Below are 23,654 nucleotides of genomic sequence, written 5' to 3' on the forward strand. Positions count from 1 at the left end.
GTCTCTTGAGTAGGGCCAGATTCTGCATCCTGCCCTGAGTCTGAGCCAGATGCTGCTTGACCCACTGGGACTGTAGTTGTCCTGCAGAGGTCCAAGAGGTTTAGCTGGAGAGCAGGAGCGTCTCACCAGAAATCCCTGCTCTGTGAGGTGGAAGAGGGTTTCCATCAGATCCTCTCTTCCCCTCATCCAGGACTACCTGTTTCACTCCACACAATCTGGACTCTTGCTCAGGTCAGCTGGGATTTCAGCCTTCCACCCACCAGGCAAGACTTTAGCATGTCCTCTCACCTACAGTTATAACATTCCGACTTCTTCAGGAACCACCTCCATACTGGGACATAAATGAGTCTGACCCCGGATTCCCAAGATGGACTTGGCTGAAAGTCACTGATGTCTGTAATAACAAGCTCTGTTCTACGCTGTGTTCCTGTCAATGAATAAACTTTCTGTTTTATACTGGCTGAGAGTCACGTCTGACTGTGGAGTTGGGGTGCAGGGCCCTCTGGCTTCCCCAGGAGCCCCGCCTGTGTGGACTCGCTGTGGGAATCGCATGGTGCGCAAAGGGGATGCTGAATGCTCCAAGGTCAGACCCAGGAAGGTCGAAGCTGTGTAAGCTTCTTGCCCTGGAGACAGTATGCTCAGAGAGAGGAGGCATGCTCCCCCAGAGTCCTGACTGGTTTCGTATGGAGTAGTTCCAGATCATCACTCGGTGACTCCGTGACAACTGGTGGCAGTGGTGGGATCAAACTGCATCCCGTGGACAGAACATCCTGCAGTAAGTGACTGGGGAGCAGTAAAACAAAGGGGGATTAGCAAGAGATGGGCATGCTGGAGTCTCCGAGAAGTGCAGTTCCAGGAGGCAGAGGAGTTTACGGCTTAATCCCCGAGAGAGTGTGGCCCCCCGAGAAGGGCTATCGCACTGAAGGGGTTCCTCCCAGGGATCGTGGGGAGCTCAGAGAGCACAGGCCTGTGAGTCCATGACCATGTGGGAATAGCATGGAGATGGCCTATAACCATCTCCTTAAGAAGGACATTGTAGAGCTGTGTAGAGAGAGAGGGCTGCACACTGGACGATTCACCAAGGCACAGCTGATTGCCCAGTTGGAAGAGAATGATTGCTCTGAGGAGCTGGTTCCTGACCCAGCGGGGGCCGCGAGAGAGGCTGGGAGCAGCCAGGCAGCCCCAGGGGTCATCCCAGCCACTGACCCAACCAGGGATGCAGGAGGGGCTGAAAGCAGCCAGGCAGCCCCAGGATCGATCTTCCCAACTGAGTTCCCGGTTGGAGTTGGAAATGGAACTGAAACTGAAAGAGCTGGAGGACCGTGCGAAGGAACGGCAGGACCATGAGAGACAGAGGCAGCATGAACTGGCGGTGGCGGAGCTGAGAAGCAGAGAGACCCCTACCGTGATGAGTGGGGATGGGCCCAGGGTGGCTAAGCCCACAGGAAACTGATATAAAAATGTTGCCTCCGTTTAAGGAAGGGGATGTTATAGATGCCTTCCTCACTACCTTTGAGAAGGCCTGCAGTGTACACCAGGGTGACCCTGCAGACAGGTTTTGGCATCTCACCCCCTTACTGGGTCCCAAAGCCATAGAGATGTTCAGCCAGATGGACGAGGTGGAAGCAGGGGACTATGAACTGTTCAAACAAGCCCTGCTGCACAAGTTTGAGCTACCCCTGAGGCATACAGGAAAAGGTTCCGGAGTATGCAGAAGACCCAGGAGATGACCTATCTGGAACTGGTCACGCTGATGGGGGAATACACCTGCAAGTGGGTGAACGGGGCTGGTGCCCAGACCAAGGAGGACATGATTGAACTGATGGGGCTGGAGCGACTATATGAACTCTATTCCTCTGACCTGAGGATGTGGCTGGTGGACAAGAGGCTGAAGGACCTGCGCTGCGCAGGGCTGCTGGCTGACGAGTTTGTAGACAGCAGGTCGGGATATGGAATGGAATTCCAGGGAGACAGGCCCACATCAGTGCAGAAGGGGGGTCACCCAGGGGCTTCCCTGAAGGGAGTCTTGGATAAATCCCTCCCGAGAGGCACAGCCAATACCAGAGCTGACCAACCAGCCCCAGGGGACCAACTGGACCTGAGGTGTAATTACTGTGGGCAGAAGGGCCACAGATGGTGCCGGTGCCAAAAGCTCAGGGACAGGATGAGCAAATTGAGCCCTCAAAGCGTTAACTGGGTGGGAGCCCAACCGGAGGAGGGATTGGCTCCCCAGGCAGGAGGGGCTGGCAGTTTAGCAATGGCCCAAGTGGGAGGAGTCTCCCAGGCCAGCTCCTCTGGGAGGCTTGATGCTCTGGATTCAAAGTTCTCAGTCTACACTGTGGGTGTGGGGTTGCCCCTGAGGAGTGAGTGCCTCATTCCCCTGGAGGTGGATGGGAAGCAGGTCACTGGGTACTGGGACACCTGCGTTGAGGTGACGCTGGCCCGGCCCGAGGTGGTGGCCCCAGACCAGGTGGTGCCCAACACCTACCTAACCCTGACGGGCACGTGTGGGCCCCCGTTTAAGGTACCCGTGGCGAGGGTACATCTGAAATGGGAGGCCAAGGAGGGGCCCAAAGATGTGGGGTGCACCATCAATTGCCAACTGAGGTGCTGATGGGGGATGACCTGGTGAATTGGCCAGGCGGCCCCCAGAGCACCCTAGTCATCACCCGTAGCCAGACCCAGCAAAGGGCACTTTGCCCTGACACCGGGGGTGGTGCCCTGCTGGGGACACAGGTCCCTACCCCGGCGGGAAAGGAGTCACTGGGGACAGGACTGGGCCTTGGACCCAGCCACTGAGAGGGAGCAGATCCCCATCCCTTCCCCATCCGCTGAATTCCAGGCTGAGCTGCAGAAGGATCCCTCCTTAGAGAAGCTGAGGGAACTTGCTGGCCGCAGCACAGCTAAATCCCTGGGGGAAGGCTGCCGGGAGAGATTCCTGTGGAAGAAGGGATTCCCATACCAGGAATGGGCTCCCCAAGGGGAAGTGGAACCGTGGGGGATCAGGAGGCAGCTGGTGGTGCCCCAGAAGTACTGCCACAGGCTACTGTACCTGGCCTACGATTTCCCTCTCTCAGAACACCAGGGAATCCAGCGCACAAGGCAGAGGCTGCTACAGAACTTTTACTGGCCTGGGGTCTTTGATGCCGTCCAGCAGTACTTAGGTTCTGCGACCCCTGCCAGAGGGTGGGGAAGGTCCGGGACAAGGGGGAAGCAGCTTTGAAGCCCCTGCCCATCATAGAGGAGCCTTTCCAGAAGGTGGCCGTATACATAGTGGGACCCCTCAGCAAGGTAACTCGGACAGGGAAAAAATACATGCTGGTGGTGATAGATTTCGCTACTCGCTATCCTGAGGTGGTGGCCTTGTCCTCTATCGAGGCAGACACTGTGGCAGACGCACTGCTGACCATTTTCAGCAGAGTTGGGTTCCCCAAGGAGGTCCTTACAGACCAGGGCTCCAATTTCATGTCAACTCTGCTTTGGTTCTTGTGGGAGAAATGTGGAGTCTGACATACCTGGGCCTCAGCATATCATCTTCAGTCCAACGGGCTGGTGGAGAGGTTCAATGGGACGCTAAAGATGATGCTGAAAACCTTTATGAACCATCACCCACAGGACTGGGACAAGTATTTACGCCACCTGCTGTTCGCGAACCAGGAAGTGCCCCAGGAATCAACCGGGTTCTCTCCTTTTGAGTTGCTGTATGGGAGGAAAGTGAGGGGACCTCTGGACTTGATGAGGGATGAATGGGAGGGGAAGGCCTTCCCCGATGGAGAATCAGTGGTGGAGTATGTACTGAGTTTCTGAGAAAAGCTCGCTGAGCTCATGGACTTGGCCGGGGAGAATTTAGCCAGGGCCCAAGGGAAGCAGAAGGTCTGGTACAACTGCTCAGCGCGTGCCCACTCCTGTGCCACTGGGGACCAGGTGATGGTTCTCATTCCCGTGAGAAAGAACAAACTACAGGCTGCCTGGGACGTGCCCTTTAAGGTAATCAAGCAGCTGAGTGAGGTGAAGTATGTAGTGGAACTGTCTAACCGGGCTCACAGCCACCGGGTGTCCATGTCAACATGATGAAGCCATACTTTGACAGGGAGAATTTGGTACTGGCCATGTGTGCCCAGTGACAGGAGCAGGGAGATGACCCCCTCATGGATCTATTCCCTGAGACGGACTGGCCCTTTACCAGAACCAATTCCCCTCTCAGACCAGCTAACCCCTGTCCAGCAGGCTGAGATCCGAGAAGTGCTGGGTTCCTACCAGCAGCTGTTCTCCAACTGGCCTGGGCTCACTAACCTGGCTGTCCACCAGATGGAGACAGGAGCCCACCCTTCTGTAAGATGCTCCCCGCTCTAGGTCACTGAGAAAACAGCCCAGAACCTGGAGAGAGAGGAGAAGGACATGCTGGCCCCACTCAGTTCAGTCTTGGAGGGGGGGGACAGATGTGATGAAGTGGGGTTTTATTCATCTTGTTATGTTGCATGTGAGTCTTATTGTCCTATACTAATACTGTGCGTACGTTAGTTTCCCAGTGTACTGCACCAGTACTTAGCTGGTGGGAATTGGGTGTGTGATTTTGCTGAGGCCCTCAGGGCAGGTGAGACTGCCCAGCCACCTTCCGGCCCTTGGGCCTCTCCCGTGGTGTTGATCCCCAAGAAGGACGCGTCAATCCGGTTTTGTGTGGATTACTGGAGGCTTAATGCCATCACCAAGTTCGATGCCTACCCCATGCCTAGGCCTGATGAGCTTCTAGACAAGCTGCAGGGAGGCTCGTTATCTCACTACTATGGATCTCACCAAGGTCTACTGGCAAGTACCTTTAGATCCGGATGACCGGCTGAAATCTGCTTTTATCACCCCTCTGAGGTTATACGAGTTCCTGGTCTTACCTTTCAGCCTAAAGGGGACACCTGCCACCTTCCAGCGCCTGGTGGACCAGTTACTCAAGGGGATGGAGAATTTTGCCCTGGCTTATATTGATGATATCTGCGTTTTTAGCCAGACCTGGGAGGACCATGTGTCCTAGGTTAAACAAGTGGTGGACCGGCTCCGGGATGCAGGTCTGACTATAAAAGCTGGGAAGTGCAAGGTTGAGATGTCAGAGGTGTTATACCTGGGTCACAAAGTGGGGAGCGGCTGCCTAAAGCCAGAGCCAGCCAAGGTGGAGGTGATCAGAGATTGGCCCGCTCCCCAGACTGAGAAGCAGGTCCAGGCTTTCATTGGGATAGTGGGCTACTACCGGAGGTTCATGCCCCACTTTAGCTCCATAGCCGCCCCCATCACTGAGCTATGTAAGAAGGGTAAGCCAGATAAGGTGGTCTGGACCGAGCAGTGACAGAGGGCTCTCTGTCCTCTGAAGGAGGCTCTGGTCAAGGGCCTGGTGCTAGTAAACCCAGACTTTGACAAGCCCTTTATGGTGTTCACCGACACCTCAGACACAGGGCTGGGTGCAGTGCTAATGCAGGTTGACGGAAAGGGGGAAAGACACCCCACTGTGTACCTGAGCAAGAAGCTGCAGCCCTGAGAGCAGAACTATGCAGCTATAGAAAAGGAATGTCTGGCGATGATATGGACCCTTAAAAAGCTGCAGCCATATCTATTTGGGCAGCGCTTCACCATGTACACCGACCATTCACCCCTGACGTGGCTACACCAGATGAAAGGGGCCAATGCCAAACTCCTGAGGTGGAGTCTGCAGCTTCAGGATTATGACATGGAAGTGGTCCACGTTAAGGGGAGTGCCAGTGTTATAGCCAGGAGGTGGGGTGCAACCAGGTGACACCTTTGGCCCAGGAAGTGAGACAAAGAGAAGGAGGAGGGTCATCAAGGGGATGTTGGAGGTTGGGTGGCTGGAGGCTGGCAGTCTGCGTGGGGGGACTGGAAGAGGGGAAATCCCTTGGCTGAAAGTCACTGATGTCTGTAAGAACAAGCTCTGTTCTATGCTGTGTTCCTGTCAACAAATAAACTTTCTGTTTTATGCTGGCTGAGAGTCATGTCTGACTGTGGAGTTGGGGTGCAGGGCCCTCTGGCTTCCCCAGGAGCCCTGCCTGTGTGGACTTGCTGTGGGAAGCGCACGGTGTAAAAAGGGGATGCTGAATGCTCCGAGGTCAGACCTAGGAAGGTCGAAGCTGTGTAAGCTTCTTGCCCTGGAGACAGTATGCTCAGAGAGAGGAGGCATTCTCCCCCAGAGTCCTGACCATACTGGCTTCGTATGGAGTAGTTCCAGAGCATCGCCCTGTGACTCCGTGACACCAGGGTAAGTGACTGGTCCTTTGGGACTGGATATAACCTGAATATTGCTGTGATCTTTGGTGTAAGGGACCATCTGTCACAAAGGCAGGCTCTGGGTGGCAAGATAGATCAGAGTACTCAAGGGGACTGTCTGTAACTCCATGTTAAGGCTATAGTGCTTGAGGAGTTCACACTTGAGTGGTGAAATCTAAGTATAGAACTCATAACCAATTTGGGGTTTGTGCCCTTTTTCTTAACAGTCTTCCCTGAGGTTAGTACTCATGGTCTTGAGTCACAGTTTGAGAAGCACTACAAGCCCCTCACCTCTCCACTGCAAAGGGACCCTGCACTGTGTTTATCCAACCGCCAGACCATATCCTTCTCCTGTTCCCTTTTCCCCCAGCTTGTGCAGCGTGGTTTAGTGCAGGGAGAACACAGACTCCAGGGATGGTAAAAAAATTGTAATCTGTCAAAGAAGAAAGGACTGCTGTGACTAACTTTTCTACAGACAACATAAGTTTTCTACGACTGTTCTGTCCCCTTCTTTCTCGAACCTAACTCCCCAGCCCTGTTCTGCTCCTACTTGTAAAGGGGCGGTAAGATCAGTGGGGTGGGAGAAGCACTGAAACTGTGTAATCTTCCAGGGGACAAAAGACAGCTGTGACTAACTTTAGACAACCAGCTATAAGTTTTCTACAACTTTCCCTTCCCCAGTCAGGAACTGTGTAACCCACCCACTCCCATCCCCCCGTCTGCTCAGCCCTGGGACCATTGCAACCTGACCACTGGCTGAGAAACACACAGACACAGGGGCAGTGTTTTTTCTTAATAATCTCTTTTTAAGAAATACTTTTAGCCAAATGCATAATAGTGGTTTATCAGAAATGAGTAAAATCATTGATTGATAACTGTCAGGTTGGAGTGGGAGGGGGGGCCTGGATGGAGGAGAGAAAGTTGGAAGTTTTTTGTGAGAGGCCAGGGCATGACACTGCCATGATTTCAGCATGACAGTTCAAACTTGCAGACATAGTAATGCATGGCATAGTATCCATGGAGGAAAAGTCAGTGCACAGTACTGCAAATGCCTTTGATCTTAAAATCAGGATTGCAGCAGTGGAGTGAGAGGGGAGGTTCATGAAGAGGGTGGAGGGCTGTTGTACCTTACCAGCCTGGGGTTCTTGTTCCTGCCACCATGCAGGGTCATCTTCCGGTTGATTGCGGGGGCTTTCTTAAGTGACTCATCCAGGTAGGGCGCAGAACAACATGCTCCTCGTGTGCTGGGTCTTCCAGGGCATCCTCCGTGGTCCCTGCTGCTTCCTTGCACTTGCCCTTACTAGCATCCTGACAGACAATGAGGCTGGGGAGATTGAAGAGAGGATTGTGAGCCACTCCAGACTCTGTACTGGGAGCCCATGGCAGCATCCAGTCAAGCTCCTTATAGAAGTGGCATGTACAGTGAACCCTCCTGGGGTGACTGTTCAAGTCTTTAGCCCTTTTGCATTTGAACTCAAGAGCTTGATAAGTTCCAGGCACTAGGCTGAATGCCCTCCTCTCCTACTTCCATGATATTTCCTGATACAGGTGCATGTTCCTGCCACTCCTGGCGACATTGTGGAAGATGATGTACTACGATCACACGTTGATTGACAACCAGGTGTGGTCACTGGACCAAGTGGCTGCTCTTGGAGCAGGATCCATTTTCACCTGTATTGATCTGTAAAGAGTGCACCGGGAAGCTGTTCTGATGTGGTCAGTGCAGCTCACTACTACTGGTGAAAATGGGGGGACCGGGACCTTTATAGATTGGATAAGGGTCAGGAAGAAAAGAGTTCAGTGCACTGTGGGAATGGGGGTGGAGGACTTTTACCCCATCCATACTGCAAAATGGCACTCATATGGAGCTATGCAACAGCCTCCAGTGTGTACTTACCCACACCCCTCAATGGTGCTAGCTTTATACTTGCCTTTTACTCGCCTTCAGACATCATTGTCAGGTTTAGGTGTGGACCATGGGGTTATGGCACAACCCCACGTGCATGTACCCATGTACAGTTGCTAGTGCAGACATACCAACTATCTGAACAGGATTAAGGAGTTTCATAAATCACTTAGATTATTGTAGCGCATGAGGGTAGTACAAGGGGTCAGTAAAGTTCCACACAGAATCCTTCCAAGGAGATTACATTGTGCTCTCTCTTGCTAAGAAGTAGCTGAGATCCCAGTACTAGAAAGAGTTAGAGCACATGCCACCAGACTGCATGCTTTCAAAATGCCTCCACTTCTGAGACATGCAAGGTCTGGAGTTCCAGCCACACACGCTCCTGGCCAAGCTCACCAGATTTAGCCTCTAGGACCTAAACCAACCTGCAGTCTTAACTCTCAACTGAGACTCCTAAACCTCGCCTCTTTGGAGCCTTGCTAATCCCCAAAAGGAGGGATTCCTGCAGGCTATGCTTGAAGTAAGAACAGTTACTTACCCAGTAATTGTGGTTCTCTGACATGACTCATCTGCATGGATCTATGCTCCCTTCCTTCCTTTTCTACTAGTTTGGAGTTTTACCAAAGTGGTGATTCTGTGGCAGGCACCGAGTGGCATTTGAGGCTCTGCTCCCTCATATGTATCTTTGGATAGGGAGGACATATCAAGATATAGGAATGGTGTATGCCAGCCTCAGAGACACTGCTTCCCAGAAAGTTCAGAGCTTGTGCGTTGTGTGGAGCACTCCATGCTGGCAGTGTTCATACACGCACAGCTACTGTATAAGTGACAGTCTGTAGGGCTTGGGGTAATAGCTCGTGGTCAGGACTCCTCCATGTTCATGCGCACATGTGGCTCTGTTTGCCCAGGGCTGTGGAGTATAAGAGAGTAACATGGGTGTTGGTGTTAGTGCAGTGGTTTTATTGCAAAGTAAAGGGTATTTACGTCCAAGCACCCTGCTTCGGAGCCTTTTGCCTTTTTTTTTTATACACTTGTGGCTTCCCCATTTTTGCCATGACAGAGGTCCAGGTTTATCCTCTCGGGACAACCCCTTCCCCTTCCGGGGGCTGTGCAGCAGGTAGGATGTTTTCCTCTCCAGTCTACTGGTGAACATCTTGCCTGTGGCACCGGAGACCATTGTTTGACATCCCACAGGGAGTGAGTCACTACGCAACACAGATACCATGGTGATGGGCATGATCTATAATAAAGATAGATAATCCCTAGTGATTTGTGTTATGTGATTTTGCTGCAGGCACAGGCCTACCTTGGGGTGCTCTACATGAAAGGGCTGCAGTCTGCAAAACAGAGGGCTCTGAAATACCTGTGGCTGGCGGTGAAGAATGGGGTAAGTGCTTTCTCTGCCAATAGAAGGCGATAATTGCTCTGGTCGTGGGCTTGCTGGGCCTTCTCAATTGGGCTCAAAGGCCAGGAGCCAGGATTGCTGGAAGTGAAATTCTCTCTAAATGTTTGCAGTGTTGTTGTAGCTGTGTTGGTCCCAGGATATTAGAGAGATGAGGTGGGTGAGGCAATATCTTTTATTGGACTAACTTCTGATGGTAGAAGGGACCAGCTTTTGAGCATCACAGAGCTTTTCCTCCAATAAGGAAAAGGTAACCAGAGTGTCCATGCTAAATACAAGATGGTACAGGTTGTTAAGTGTAAGAGGTTCATACATGCTGTAGGAGACCACTTAAAATGAAGTGGGCAGTTAAGGGTTAGCCGGCAGTAGAGTGTGTTACCAATTGTTGGAATGAACCATAAAAAAACAGTGTCTCTGGACATGTCTACACTACAACATCTACAATAATTAAAGTGGTGGTTCATGCCCACATGTGCTCCTTCTGTCGGTGGTGTCCGTCCTCACCAGGAGCACTTCCACGCACTCAAGTGGGGCAGTATGGGGCACGCACAGCTGGAGCCCCATCACCCTGGGGCTGACAGCCTGAGCTCACAGCTGGAGCCTCCCCCATCTCACCCTGTGGGTGACAACCCTTTCCTCATCGCGGAATCCCAATCCTAGGCTCCAGCCTGAGCCCGAATGTCTACACTGCAATTGAACAGCCCCATAGCCTGAGCCCTGCGAATCCAAGTCAGCTGATCCAGGCCAGCCATAGGTGTTCAGTTGCAGCATAGACATACCCAGTAAATAGCCCTTTGTTCTTGCATTAGGAGGGGATAAATAGAGCTCCAGGGATCATCTCTAGCACACTGGTTCTTCTGTAGGTCTCTGTCATGTCCCTTCTTACACAACTCTCAGTACTAAGGAGTCCTTCTTTTTCCAGCCCCTCTCTGCAGGGCCCATCTCTAGGTACCCTCTTTTCCTTCTAGATCTCTGGGATGGGCGTCCGAGGGGAATCCTCTGTGTTTTAAATCTTTTTATTTTCCCTGTAAAGTTACCTTCTATCCTGATTTTGCAAGTGTGATTCTCTTACTTTTTTTTTTTTTTACAAATAAAATTCTTCTTTTAAGAACCTGATTGATTTTCAGTGTCCTAAAAACCAGGGGGTTTGGTCTGTGCTCACATTGTAACCAAATGGTTAGTATATTACTCTCAAGCCTCCCCAGGAAAGGGGGTGAAGGGGTTTGGGGGAATATTTTATGGGAATAGGGACTCCAAGTGACCCTTTTCCTGAATTTTTGTCTAAATCATTTGGTGGCAGCAGCAATACCGTCCAAGGACAAGAAAAGGATTTGTGCCTTGAGGAAGTTTTTAACCTAAGCTGGTAGAAGTAAGCTTAGGGGGTCTTTCATGCGGGTCCCCACATCTGTACCCCAGAGTTCAGAGTGCGGAGGGAACCCTGACATGGTGGGAGAGGTGGGATCATTTTGAACCAGAAGCATAGACCCCAGGATTTTAAAAGGACACTTTTTTTCTTTTCTTTTTTTTTTGGCTGCTTGAAAACCAGGGAGATTTTTTTTTAAAGGACACTTTTTTTTTTCCTTAAAAGAAGAATTTTATTTGTAAAAAAAAAAAGTAAGAGAATCACACCTGCAAAATCAGGATGGAAGGTAACTTTACAGGGTAAATAAAAAGATTTAAAACACAGAGGATTCCCCTCTGACTCTGCTTCCCAGTTACAAAACAGGAATGAAAATACCTCTTAGCATAGGGAAAATTCGCAAGCTAAAGGAAAAGATAATCTAACGTATTTCCTTGCCCTTACTTACAATTTTTATAATTTTAGATGGATCATTTCCGGTATGTTTTTAGGAGATGTTTTACCTGCTTGGTCTCTCTCTCTGTCAAGAGAGGGAACCACAAAGAGGGCACAAACAAACCCCCCCACCTGCCCCAGATTTGAAAGTATCTTCTTTCCTTATTGGTCCTTTTGGTCAGGTGCCAACCAGGTTATCTGAGCTTCTTAACCCCTTACAGGTAAAGTGATTCAGTACATCTGGCCAGGAGGGATTTTATGTTAGTGCCTACATAAAGGTTGTTACCCTTCCCTTTATATTTATGACAAGGCTTGACTGAGCAATAGTGTGGTTGTCCATTGTGTGGCTGGCAGGCAAGCTATAGTGCTTAGGTCGCCAATGGGGAGCTGTGGCTGCTGAGTCAGAGCTGTGTGCCAGGCTCTGCAGCTTTACAGGACTTTGTAAATCCACACAATTCAGTGTGTCCTCTGTGCAGGAGGCAAGGTGTCCTGTGGGACAAGCACCCTTTGTGTGTGACCGTGCATTAATGATTGCTCTGCTTATGGACAAGGGGGCATACATAGGGCTGCAAGTGCCCCGTTAGCTCTAGTATCCCAATTTCTGGGTGCTTCCCTGTGCAATCAGAATGTTTGCTTGAGCCAAGTGTTTGGTTTGTTCCTTCAGCATAGGCCTAGAAGTCGGGGGGAGCAATCAAATTATTTAGCAAGGGTTGGTAAAAGGAACAGACTGTGGAGGTGTCCGATAGAAAGTCTTTCTCAAGAGATCCTCAGAGGAGTAAGTAAAAGACTGTAAGTAACAGTCTAGGAGAGCCAGGGTGAATGATAGAGGAGCAAAAAGAAGCCTCAAGCTTGTCAGTTCCTCTTTCATGTAGTCTGATCCTGTAGTAGATCTTATATTGCTTTTCTGAAATTTTGGTTGAAGGTCTGTACTCATCCAGATTATAGATTGCCCTATCTTTGTTCCTCCATATTTCCATGGTATAAGATCTTCCAATTTATTGTAGCTAGGTTGGGGTTTTCTATTACTCACTGTAATAGAGTGGCACCCACCTCTCACAAGCGCCCCTTCTGATTGGGTGTGTCTGCAGTCTTTAAACCAGTCCTAGCCCTGGTATCAGGCCATACCCCCAGGGCTTCCTCCCTGAAGGCAGTGGTTTCACTCTCTTGGTCTACTCTGGCCCCAGCTCTCCAGCCGGGACACTAAGTAGTTCAGTTCCTCTTCTGGTGGTTTCTCACTGTCTGATTGTAGGCCAGTTTCCCAGTGGCCTATCGGGAGCAGAGGGACCTGGGCCCACCCATTACTCCAGGTCCCAGCCTAGGGACCCTAAGAACAGCAACCACGCATTGCCATGTCCCTTTAACTATGTTGGTTTCAGTTCCCTGGGCCACTTCGCCAAGGCCCCAGCCTTTACCAAAGCTTCACCCTTAGCTCAGGGCTCTTTTATATTCAGGCCCAGCAGCCAGCCAATGTTCTTCCTTGCTCCCCAGGTCCCTGCCAGCACTGAGGTGTCTGTGGTACTGCAGTTCCCTTTGGCCAGCCAGGAGTGCCATCTGCATTCATCTAGCTCCAGCAAGGAAGTGCCTGTCTCTGGCTCTGCAGCTCCTTTTATATGGCACTCCTGGGCCCCAATTAGCTACTCCCTGCAGCATCTCTCATTGGCTGCTTCCTGCGCTGTCCCTCTAGCCCGTTTGGAGGGCCTCTTTGCTGCTCCTTTCCTGGGACGGGCGTGTCCACCCTGTCACACTCAGTTATTGTTGATATCTTTTAATCAACATGATCATATATGGATGGGTGGGTGGATGGATTTGGGAGAGTATATGCTCAACAAGAGAGTGACAGATATTACCCAATAAGATGATCTAGTATGAGTCATGATTCTTAGTTTGCCTTTTGGTTTTCTATTTTGAAGACAGTCACTGCTTTTTAACCATATTTGAATGAATTATCAAATCCTCATTTACATACTTCATATAGAATCATAGACTATTAGGGTTGGAAGAGACCTCAGGAGGTCATCTAGTCCAATCCCCGGCTCAAAGAAGGACCAACACCAACTAAATCATCCCAGCCATGGCTTTGTCAAGCCGGGCCTTAAAAACCTCTAAGGATGGAAATTCCACCACCTCCCTAGGTAACCCATTCTAATGCTTCACCACCCTTCTAGTGAAATAGTTTTTTTCCTAATATCCAACCTAGACTTCCCCCACTGCAACTTGAGACCATTGCTCCTTGTTCTATCATCTGCCAACATGGAGAACAGCGTAGCTCCACCCTCTTTGGAATCCCCCTTCAGGTAGTTGAAGGCTGCTGTCAAATCCCCCCTCACTCTTCTCTTCTGCAGACTAAATAACCCCAGTTCCCTCAGCTTCTCCTTATAAGTCATGTACCACAGCCCCCTAATAATTTTTGTTGCCCTCCGCTGGACTCTCTCCAATTTGTCCACATCCCTTCTGTAGTGGGGGGACCAAAACTGGATGCCATACTCCAGGTATGGCCTCATCAGTGTCGAATAGAGGGGAATAATCACTTCCCTCGATCTGCTGGCAATGCTGCTACTAATACAGCCCAATATTCTGTTGGCCTTCCTGGCAACAACGGCACACTGCTGACTCATATCTAGCTTCTCATCCACTATAATCCCCAGGTCCTTTCCTGCAGAACTGCTGCTTAGCTAGTCGGTCCCCAGCCTGTAGCAGTGCATGGGATGCTTCCTTCCTAAGTGCACTTGTCCTTATTGAACCTCATCAGATTTCTTTTGGCCCAGTCCTCCAATTTGTCTGGGTCGTTCTGGACCCTATCCCTACCCTCCAGCGTATCTACCTCTCCCTGCAGCTTAGTGTCATCTACGAACTTGCTGAGGGTGCAATCTATCCCATCCTCCAGATCATTAATAAAGATGTTGCAAAACCGGCCCCAAGACCAACCCCTGGGGCACTTGGCTTGATACCAGCTGCCAACTAGACATTGTGCCGTTGATCACTACCCATTGAGCCCGACAATCTAGCCAGCTTTCTATGCACCTTATAGTCCGTTCATCCAATCCATACTTCTTTAACTTGCTGGCAAGAATACTGTGGGAGACTGTATCAAAAGCTTTGCTAAAGTCTAGATATATCACATCCATTTCCATCGATTTCCCGATATCCACAGAGTCAGTTATCTCATCATAGAAGGCAATCAGGTTGGTCAGGCATGACTTGCCCTTGGTGAATCCATGTTGACTGTTCCTGATCACCTTCCTCTCCTCCAAGTACTTCAAAATGGATTCCTTGAGGACCTGCTCCATGATTTTGCCAGGGACTGAAGTGAGTCTGTAGTTCCCCAGGTTCTCTTTCTTCCCTTTTTTAAATTTGGGCACTATATTTGCCTTTTTCAAATCGTCCGGGACCTCCCCAGATCGCCACGAATTTTCAAAGATAATGGCCAGTGGCTCTGCAATCACATCAGCCAACTCCCTCAGCACCCTTGGATGCGTTAGATCTGGACCCATGGACTTGTGCATGTCCAGCTTTTCTAAATAGTCCTTAACCTATTCTTTCACCACTGAGGATGCTCACCTCCTCCCCATACTGTGTTGCCCAGTGCAGCAGTCTGGGAGCTGACCTTGTCTGTGAAGACCGAGGCAAAAAAAGCATTGAGTACTTCAGCTTTTTCCACATCATGTGTCACTAGGTTGCCTCCCCCATTCAGTAAGGGTCCCACACTTTCCCTGACCTTCTTCTTGTTGCTAACATACCTGTAGAAACCCTTCTTGTTACCCTTCACATCCCTTGCTAGCTTCAGCTCCAGTTGTGCTTTGGCCTTCATATACTCAGTAAAGATCTCACACCATGGAAACTGCTGTCCTTAAAGGTAAATATGGAAAAGTCCCTTTATGTCTGTCTTTTTGCCCAAGTAAATCTGGAGTGTTGGAAGATTTTCCTCATTATCTTTTGGACTGTAGAATTTTCCAGCTTTTGAAAGCACGCTGGATTTTACCTCTTTTGTATAATAAATCATTTTTTATCACCATCTCAGAAGATAACGTTTTTAGTTAGCATTATCTTGAAGAAGAGAGGTTTTTTTAAGTTCTGATTGACATGTTATTGTGTTATATGGGTGTTGGTGTTGTTTTTAGATTGTGAATGTTTTTCTTTTTGTATTTGCCAAAGATGTATGTCATATCCATTGAATTGAAGTAGTCTGACTCCCCTCCTCCCTGACTGCTGTGTGTATATTACATCTAGGATTCCCAAAGCAGGTACCATGTTGGTGTTTGCTATGAGAAGGGCCTTGGAGTACAACAGAACTTCACAGAAGCAATGGAGCATTACCAGCACTCGGCTGCTGCGGGAAACAGACATGCTCAGGAGAGAGTGCGAGTTGTTGAGCAGGAGATGGCAGGTACTGCAGCATCAGAGGTTCAGGGCAAAAGAGACATTGGGCAGCACTTCTGTGTGGGGGGAAGCTCCTGTTGCCAGAGGCCAGGGCCCCATTAGGGGAAGCCCCTGTCACCAGAGGCCCTGACAGCGCAGCTGTCGATGTTGCTACAGTAAGGGTCTCTCTCCTCTTGTTCTCCACCCTGCCCTGTGCTCACTGGCTGGTTGTTGAGGATTCTGAATGGTGGGATTGCTCACCTGCAACCCAAGGGTTTCAGTAATGTCTCCTCTTTGTGGGCTTGGCAGCTGCAGAGAGCAGCCATCCAGCACCTTCTGGAATGAGAGCGTTCTCCTCCAGCCCCTGCCTCTGGGTCCTGGAGCAACTAGCAGAGCAGCGCCAGGCCTCTCCGATGGGACGTCGTGCTTTACCCTTGCCCCACTCCTGGAGCACAGGCAGTCTGCCAGGGGCTGACGTCAGCTGACTGAGATGGAATCCAGCCCCGGAACACACGGCAAGTCTATCAGCTTCTTCCCACCTGGACCACGGCCAGTGCTCTATTCTCAGGGGATAGCAGTTGGCTAGTAGGTACCAATGGAAACAATCCCTTCCTGTGGAAATCATGCCAAAGAGGAGCAGTACCATCCTTCTGTAACTCCACCAGCCCTTGGGGAGAGGCAGCAGTGTGGAGGGGGTGGAGTGGTAGCGGAGGCGGGTGGGCTATGGTGTATGGAGAGTAGGGGGCAGTGCAAGTTCTCTAATGGAACAGGAATGATACAGATGCCTCCAGGGCAGTCTCCCTGTGCCCTACTGATACTACTCTGCACTACCTGGCCTAATTTCACGCTGCTCCAGCCAGCCCCGGGCCCCAGGTCCTCCACTCTGATTTGGACCAGGGGCCTAACCACAGGCATTCACACAGCCCAACCCAGCTCAGCCTTCATGCTTTGTGAACTGGGCTAGCGCCTCACTGTCTCTGCTGGCCTGAAGGCCTTGCTGGAGGCTCCCCCTCTGAACACCAATGCTGGAGCTGCACTTGGCTCTCTGGTCCATCCCCGACCTGCACTCTCTGGCAATGTCTGGCACCATGTCATGACTTGCCACCAGGGCTGCAGGTCACACAGTGGCTCTGCACACACAAGTTGCAGCAATTTAATTATATCAGTTAAAAGCTGATTAAGTCAAATGGATGCTGATCTCTGCCTGTGCCTGTACAAGTACCCACACAAGCTAAGCCAATACAAGCAGGATTTAAGCTGTGTTAAGAGAATCTGCACACAAATTGCACTGGTTTAATTCAGTAGCAAATTCTCCCTGTAGTCAAACTGGTGCATCTCTGCGTGTAGGCCTGGCCTCATGACAGCAGCTATCCCCTGGCACCTGCACTCAATTCCAGCCTCCATTCTGCAACTGCAGGGTACAGGCTCCCCCTTTGTTCCCAGAGCCTGTGGCCTTGCATTCAAGGCCACTCAGTTTACTTACTCTTCCTTTGTGAGGCAGGATGCAACTGGCAGGAAATCCCTCCGACGGATTTCCCTACTCTCATAATAACCAGGGCTGTTCCTGAGCATCATCTCCCTGCTGTGGAGGTGGGAGGAGGGGAGGGAGGAAGGGGGAGCTGCACCCACCCCCTTCCTTTGTTATAGGACTCACGGGGTGTGGGGGGTGAAAGCTAAGATAGGGGAATGGAATTAATCTCTTTAATTCACTAGTTTATTGTCATCTACAAATAAGTCCAGTGGCTACATGCGAATAGTGCAGGGTGAGGAAGCTGGGAGGTTGTTAGCTGTGTCTGTGGGACGCCTTCAGTCTGAGATGAGAGCAAGCCCTCCAGTGCTGAGCTCCCCCACAGCCACAAGCAGCTCCCCTGTAGCTTGTAAAGGAGTTCAGGCCTGTGGCTGGGCCAGAATTTGCCTCACAGTCATTTGGTTGCTGAGGAAAAACAATTTTGTTTTCAGCAGTCAGCAAGTAGTAAAGAATTAGTGGTGTAACTAATAACAAGATGGTGCGAGCAGCGAAGAATGAGCCCCATCCTTCAGGTCACTGTTTTTTGCTTCCAAGGATCTTTGGACTTTTCTTAAAGTATTTTAGAGAGTCCAGTGTTAGAAGGATTTGATTTTTGAAAAGTTACAGAACTCCAAGTGCTAGAGACTTTTTGGTTGCATTGCTCCATCATCTGAGCCAGCCGCAGCATGTAGAAGGCACTCTCAAGGGGATGGACAGTTGGGAGCAAGTTCCACGCCCCAAAATGACTTTTCTTTTTCCCTCCTTTAAATTCCTCCCCCCAGTGTCTATTCCTGCTGTGGATTGTTGTGCACACACACACAAAGCAAAGCTTTGTAACTGCTGTGCACATGGGAAAGGTCTTGAGAGGGCAGGGCAGGTGTGGGCATTCACTCGACAATTTTGGCCCTGTGCTGGTACTAAACAGATCTTTGCCAGCTCTGGGGAAATGCCGTTACATAAAGGGGAGTCAGAAATGCAGTTGTTTTGGAGAGCCCACCTCAAAATTTGTAACAAGAGAGACACTAAAGTAGAGCTATCAATACATCTAAACAGAAAGTGCTGCTTAGCCTTAACTAGGCCCCTGGCCATTGCCAACAAGCAGCCTCCAGCTCCAGATTACAATCACCTCAGTATTAATCTGTCTGGTGGAATACTGAGTAGGTGACAGCTGTCAAATATTTGGGCAGTGTCAGTGCTGGAGGATGCTCAAAAGATGTGGACACTCATACAGCAGAAGCTACAGCCATGTTTTAGGCCCTTCAAGTGGCCTCTGGAGATGTTGGGACATAAGTTTACCACAAAGCTGTAGGTCTATCGAACTATGGTTATACCAGTTTTATTGTATGGAAGTGAAACATGGGTGCTGAGGAAGGCTGAAGAGCATGGACTGACGTTTTCGATTCTAGTCATCATCATCAACTGCTCCTTATTTAAGGCAGGACAGGATCAGAAATGGGCAGGGGTTTGGTTTTGACAGTTATCTTGGTATGGTCATGTCAGGATGGAAGAGCAACAAATTCTGAAGCACATGTACCAAGGAATGCCATGAACTGGCTGGCAATCACATGGGTGCCAAAAGCTTCAGTGGTGTGATAAGACTGCCAGTGGTGGACAAACTGTGAATATCCAGCCAGATCAGAGATCAGTTTTGGTGGCGCTTGATCTGCAAGGAAGCCACCCCTACCCAGGGCTCATCCACTCTCCGAACAGTCCTATGGCATATGGCTCACCCCACACCATAAATACATGCCCCCAATACTTAGCTCCCTCTTCTCCGCCATGTTCTAGTTCTCACAAATGTGCATGCACACCTCTAAAGCTCACCATCCACCATGACTCACCCTCTGGCTTTCACACTTCCCATGGTTCACCTGCCCTCCCATACCCCTATGGTTCATCTGCCTGTCGGCTTACTCCCCATGGGTCACCTGCCCCTCCACACCCCTCTGGCTCACCCCCCATAGTCTCACCCCCTCATCCCTATGGCTCACCCCCCTCCACATACACTAACCCCTTAGCACTGAGTTGAAGATGGTCACTGGGGTGAAGCTTGTGAACATAAGAATGGCCATACTGGGTCAGACCAAAGGTCCATCCAGACCAGTATTCTGTCTACCGACAGTGGCCAATGCCAGGTGCCCCAGAGGGAGTGAACCTAACAGGTAATGATCAAGTGATCTCTCTCCTGCCATCCGTCTCCACCCTCTGACAAATAGAGGCTAGGGACGCCATTCCTTACCCATCCTGGCTAATAGCCATTAATGGACTTGTGAGTGTGTATTTTTACAGCTGGGTTTCCATTGTGCTTTCCAGGGTCCTCTGCTCTGCTGCCTTCCTCCTTACTGGTCAGCTGATCTCCAGGCTGGGCTTCTTGCTCCCTCACCCCCTGGCTGCATGCTGGACCCTGATACACTGCAGCCTGGCTCCTGCCCCTGTGGGAAAGCTGGGGAACAAGCAGCTGTGGGTAGTTCCCAGCCAGGCAGGGACACACAAACCACAGTGTTAGTCATTTGGTGCAGCACCAAGGGGGATGTGGGAGAGAAATGCTGAATTCTAAGGCATCTTGGCAAAATGTATTAGTCCACAGCTGTGGAATCATAGAGCCCATGAACTCTGATTGGGAGGAACAGTGCAAGTCTCACCTCTCCAAGCTGTACTTTCAGTCTCTCTGAAGACTCAGGCAGGCATTACTGTATCAATTACACTTAGTCACATTTATGAGGTTTTTGTCACAACCATAAAGGCTAAAAACATTTTTATTTTAAATAAAATTGAAGATTCTGGAGCCTGATCCTGCGGCAGTGTGGTGAATTCTGCAGCTGGGGTCTTGTCTGTGAGCACAGGGTTGCTGAATTTGCGTCTCAGAATGAAATTTATGTGTGACTGAGTGAGTTCTGTTAATTTTTTCTCTAGCACAATCCATTCTGCCCTACCCAGATTGGGAGGAAAGGGCCTCGTGACTTATGACCTCTGCAAGAGTGTCACTGCCTGTCAGACATCCAGGTTGCTCCAGTAACTGCAGCATCTACTGCACTTGCCATAGGGTTTGTTGCACAATTTTCATGTCCTCCTGCTCCCAGAAGTGAAAGCCCAGGACCAGCTGGGATGTAGGGCAGATTACAGTATGGTAAATGCTCTCCTAAGTTACCTTCCCATGTCCATGAAAGAGGAATGCTGGGCCTGAGGCAAATGGATTGGAGGTGGGAACAGGCCGTGAGCAAATGGCAGGGCCAGACCATGAGCAGGGAGGAGGGGCCCAGGTCATGGGTGGAGAGATGGGGCTGGGAGATAGGCCATAGTCAGAAAGGAGGAGACAGGTGGTGAATGGGAAAGTGGGACCTGTAGCTGGGCCATAGGTGGAGAGGAAGGGCTGGGCCATGGGTGGAGAGTGAGAGATGGGCTATGGGCAGGGCAGGTGGGTCCAGATGCCAGGCTGTCAGTGGGGACTGGGAGGTGGGACCAGACACTGGGATGTGGCTGGGGAATTGGGGCAGGGAGATGAGCTGTGGGCAGAGAGGTGCAGAAAGACTGGGCTGTGGGCATGGAGGGGTGGCTGGGTGTTGGGCTATGGGCATGGAGGTGTGGCTGGGCACTGGACCATGGGGTTAGAGGCGGAGCTGGTGCCAGGCTGTGGGTGGGAAGGAGAGGCTGGTTGCTAGGCTATTAGTGTGCAGAGAGATGGGCCTGGTGGCAGGGCAAGGGCAGGGAAGCAGAACTGGGATATAGGGGGTGGAGAAAGGGAACTCCTTTGGCAGGGGCCAAGAGATGGAAGGGGATTTGGGGGAGGTGCAGTCAGATAAGGGAAGTAGGAGGGCAGATGCATCTATGACAATCTCTGTTCAGGTGTGGTTCATGCTGGAACTGTTCACCACCATCATCAGTCGCTATTTCTGTGTGCAAAGAGCAGTGGTTCTGCTCGTGTGTCTGCTGCAGCCGTCAGCCTTCCCACATGACCTACACAGCAGGAGCATCCCCATCCACCCCAAAGGGCTTGCTGCATGCAGACAGCTGCTGCAGGAGCCCCGACGCCGTTGTTACATGGGCCTGTGCTTTCTGGGATAAGATCATTTCAAATAGGGTGCTCATCTCAGAGAGGAAAGTGCTGGCCAGTCTTGTCCTGGCTGTGTTTGGGTCAGATCCAGTAACTTTGCCAAATGTCTCAAAGGTTCTTGGTTTATCCCGCCCTGCATCTTCTTGGTCCTGAGAAGAGTGCAGAGAATCAGGGGAGAAAACATTGTCCTTGTAGCTGCTGGTGAGGGACAGGGAGAGCCGAGCCATCCATGCAGGGTCTGCCGTCAGCCTCTCCAGGGCCAGCCCTGCAGGGAGCAACACACCAAAAAGAAATAGATGGTGAGAGCTGGGGCTGAGCAGTCCATGGGAGAAGAAATTAAAGACTGAGGAAAGTGCCCTGGACCAGCTGGGAGAAAGCTGGAGGTGGAGGAGAGGGAGCATTCCTGACTCCAGGCTTTCAAACCTTGTGAGTCAGCCAGCCCCAAAATCATGAAAGTGGCTTAAAAGTAATGAGATTTTAAAATAAAATAAATGTGGAGCCTCTTTGCCTTGGTAGTTTGGAGTTTTTAGTGATCACATTTTGGACTTCATTTCAGAAGCACAAGGGCCGAGGAGCATTTATTCAATTAGAGGTGAGATTCTGGTGTCATCACATGGCTCCAGCGTCTGGGATCTTTAAGGAAAACACCAAATAGCATGAGAGTCACTCTAAAATGGCAGGAGGTGGCATCACTGTAGTTATTGTGTGATTACCACACAGCTCTTTTACAGTCAGCAGTCCCCTAGAAAAGTTCTTTCTAAAAGGGTGGCTCAGTTTCATCCACTTAGCCAGGCTGCCTGTCAAAAAGAAACAGCCAAATCTCTGTGTTTGGCTATGTTGGCTGTGTTCTCATGTGTGATGTGCCCCCAGCCAGTGGCTGGTCCACACAGGATAGCAGCCTACTCTTGCTGCCAGCAAAGTTGTCAAAGGTGGAGGATGGAGCTCTAGAGTTCAAACCCTGCTAAAGGCACAGGACAGGAAAAGAGTCAATGGAGATAGCCAGAGTTTGGAGTCACAAGAGGATAGAGGATGATTGACAGAAGACTGCAAGTAACAGCAAAGGATGAGAGGACTTGCAGCCAGAAAGAACTGGAGGAGGAAGGCCAGAGAATTGCACCAACACCAGGAAGACACAGATCTATGTGACTGGGGACTCCCTACTAAGAAAAACAGGCCTGTCACCATAGCTGATTTAGGGAACAGAAGGGTGTGCTATATGCTGGGAGCTAAGATATGGGATGTGGTCCTGAGGCTGAAGAGGATCCTAATGACAGCAGGAAAGAATCCACTGACTGTCTTTCACACCCTACACACTATTGTCATAATCTTTTTGTACAAACTATGCCCTGTAAAGTATCATTTGAAAACTTATAATTTGCTGGTCAGGATTATGTTGAAAGACATGTGTGGTAACACTGTATGTGAAGTTATAAGATTCCCCTGTATGATGTTATTAATGTGTTACAACTCCCACAGCCCTGCCCAGGCAGAAGTGAGGTCTGTTCTAAACAAAGGAAGTAATGTATGCTTGCCTTGCTTTTAATTTAAGCAATAAGCAAAGTCATCAAGCAGGGAGAGAAACAAACGAAGTTTCAACAGGTGAAAAAAAACAGCAGGGACTATCCTGCCACATAGACTCTTTGTCTCCCTGGTCTCAGCCAGAAATGTTTTTCAAAAGGGCGACTGACATTATGAAAAGGAGAGACAAACAGCCCAAGACACCCCCCTTTCTCTCTCTTCCTGCCCATTACAGTCTCTGCACATGAGACGACAAAAGGGAAACAGCTGTTGGACTCTGGGAGAGGGGTCCTGACCTGAGAGTTTGGCCAGTAATCTACTGGAGCATGAGCTGAAAAAGTGTGCTTTGCAACTAAGAGAGTTTCTTAAGTAGATATTAGTAAGTGTTTTGTCTCTATTTTTCTTATAACCATTTCTGGCTTTTATACATTATTGCTTATAGACACTTAAAATGTCTCTTTGTAATTAATAAACTTGTTTTACCATTTTATTTAATCCATTGAGTTTTAGTGTCTGGGCAACTATTTAATGTAATAAGATGGTATAATATTACCTTAAAACACTACTCACCAACCGTTTAATCGCGATCTCCGGCAGTGCAGTGTGGCTGCCACTAAGGCAGACTCCTGGAAACGGCCAGCATGGCCCCAGGGGCGGGGGGATAGGGGTCTCCCTCCATGTGCTGCTCCTGCCTGCAAGGACTGCGCCCGCAGCTTTCCTGGCCAATGGGATCTGTGGGGGCGGTGCTTCCAGAGAGGGGCAATGCGCGGAGCCATGTGCCCCCTGCACACACACACCAGTGGCTGCAAGGGTACGTTGGCCCCTTCTGGGAGCAGTATGGGGCCAGGGTAGGCAGGG

At 50.3% G+C, this 23,654-nt stretch overlaps 2 protein-coding genes across 4 annotated transcripts in view; one reads left to right on the forward strand and one right to left on the reverse strand.

Annotated features, from left to right (window-relative positions):
• Positions 1 to 20,018, forward strand: part of DELE1 (DAP3 binding cell death enhancer 1) — a 43,049-nt gene extending 23,031 nt beyond the window's left edge. For all 3 annotated transcript variants that reach the window (XM_037906229.1, XM_007056299.4, XM_043552947.1), the window contains 4 exons: positions 9,462 to 9,554; positions 15,592 to 15,748; positions 16,030 to 16,235; positions 19,541 to 20,018. In XM_037906229.1, coding sequence (XP_037762157.1) covers positions 9,462 to 9,554; positions 15,592 to 15,748; positions 16,030 to 16,205 — 426 coding nt within the window. In that variant the 3' untranslated portion in view covers positions 16,206 to 16,235; positions 19,541 to 20,018. The remainder of the gene's footprint in view (positions 1 to 9,461; positions 9,555 to 15,591; positions 15,749 to 16,029; positions 16,236 to 19,540) is intronic.
• PCDH12 (protocadherin 12) overlaps positions 19,969 to 23,654 on the reverse strand; it is a 33,053-nt gene continuing 29,367 nt past the window's right edge. The window contains exon 4 of the mRNA XM_007056303.4: positions 19,969 to 21,543. Within this exon, the coding sequence (XP_007056365.1) occupies positions 21,182 to 21,543 (362 nt within the window). The 3' untranslated portion in view covers positions 19,969 to 21,181. The remainder of the gene's footprint in view (positions 21,544 to 23,654) is intronic.

This window comes from Chelonia mydas, chromosome 8, assembly GCF_015237465.2.
Source record: "Chelonia mydas isolate rCheMyd1 chromosome 8, rCheMyd1.pri.v2, whole genome shotgun sequence".
Taxonomy (NCBI): Eukaryota; Metazoa; Chordata; order Testudines; family Cheloniidae; genus Chelonia; species Chelonia mydas.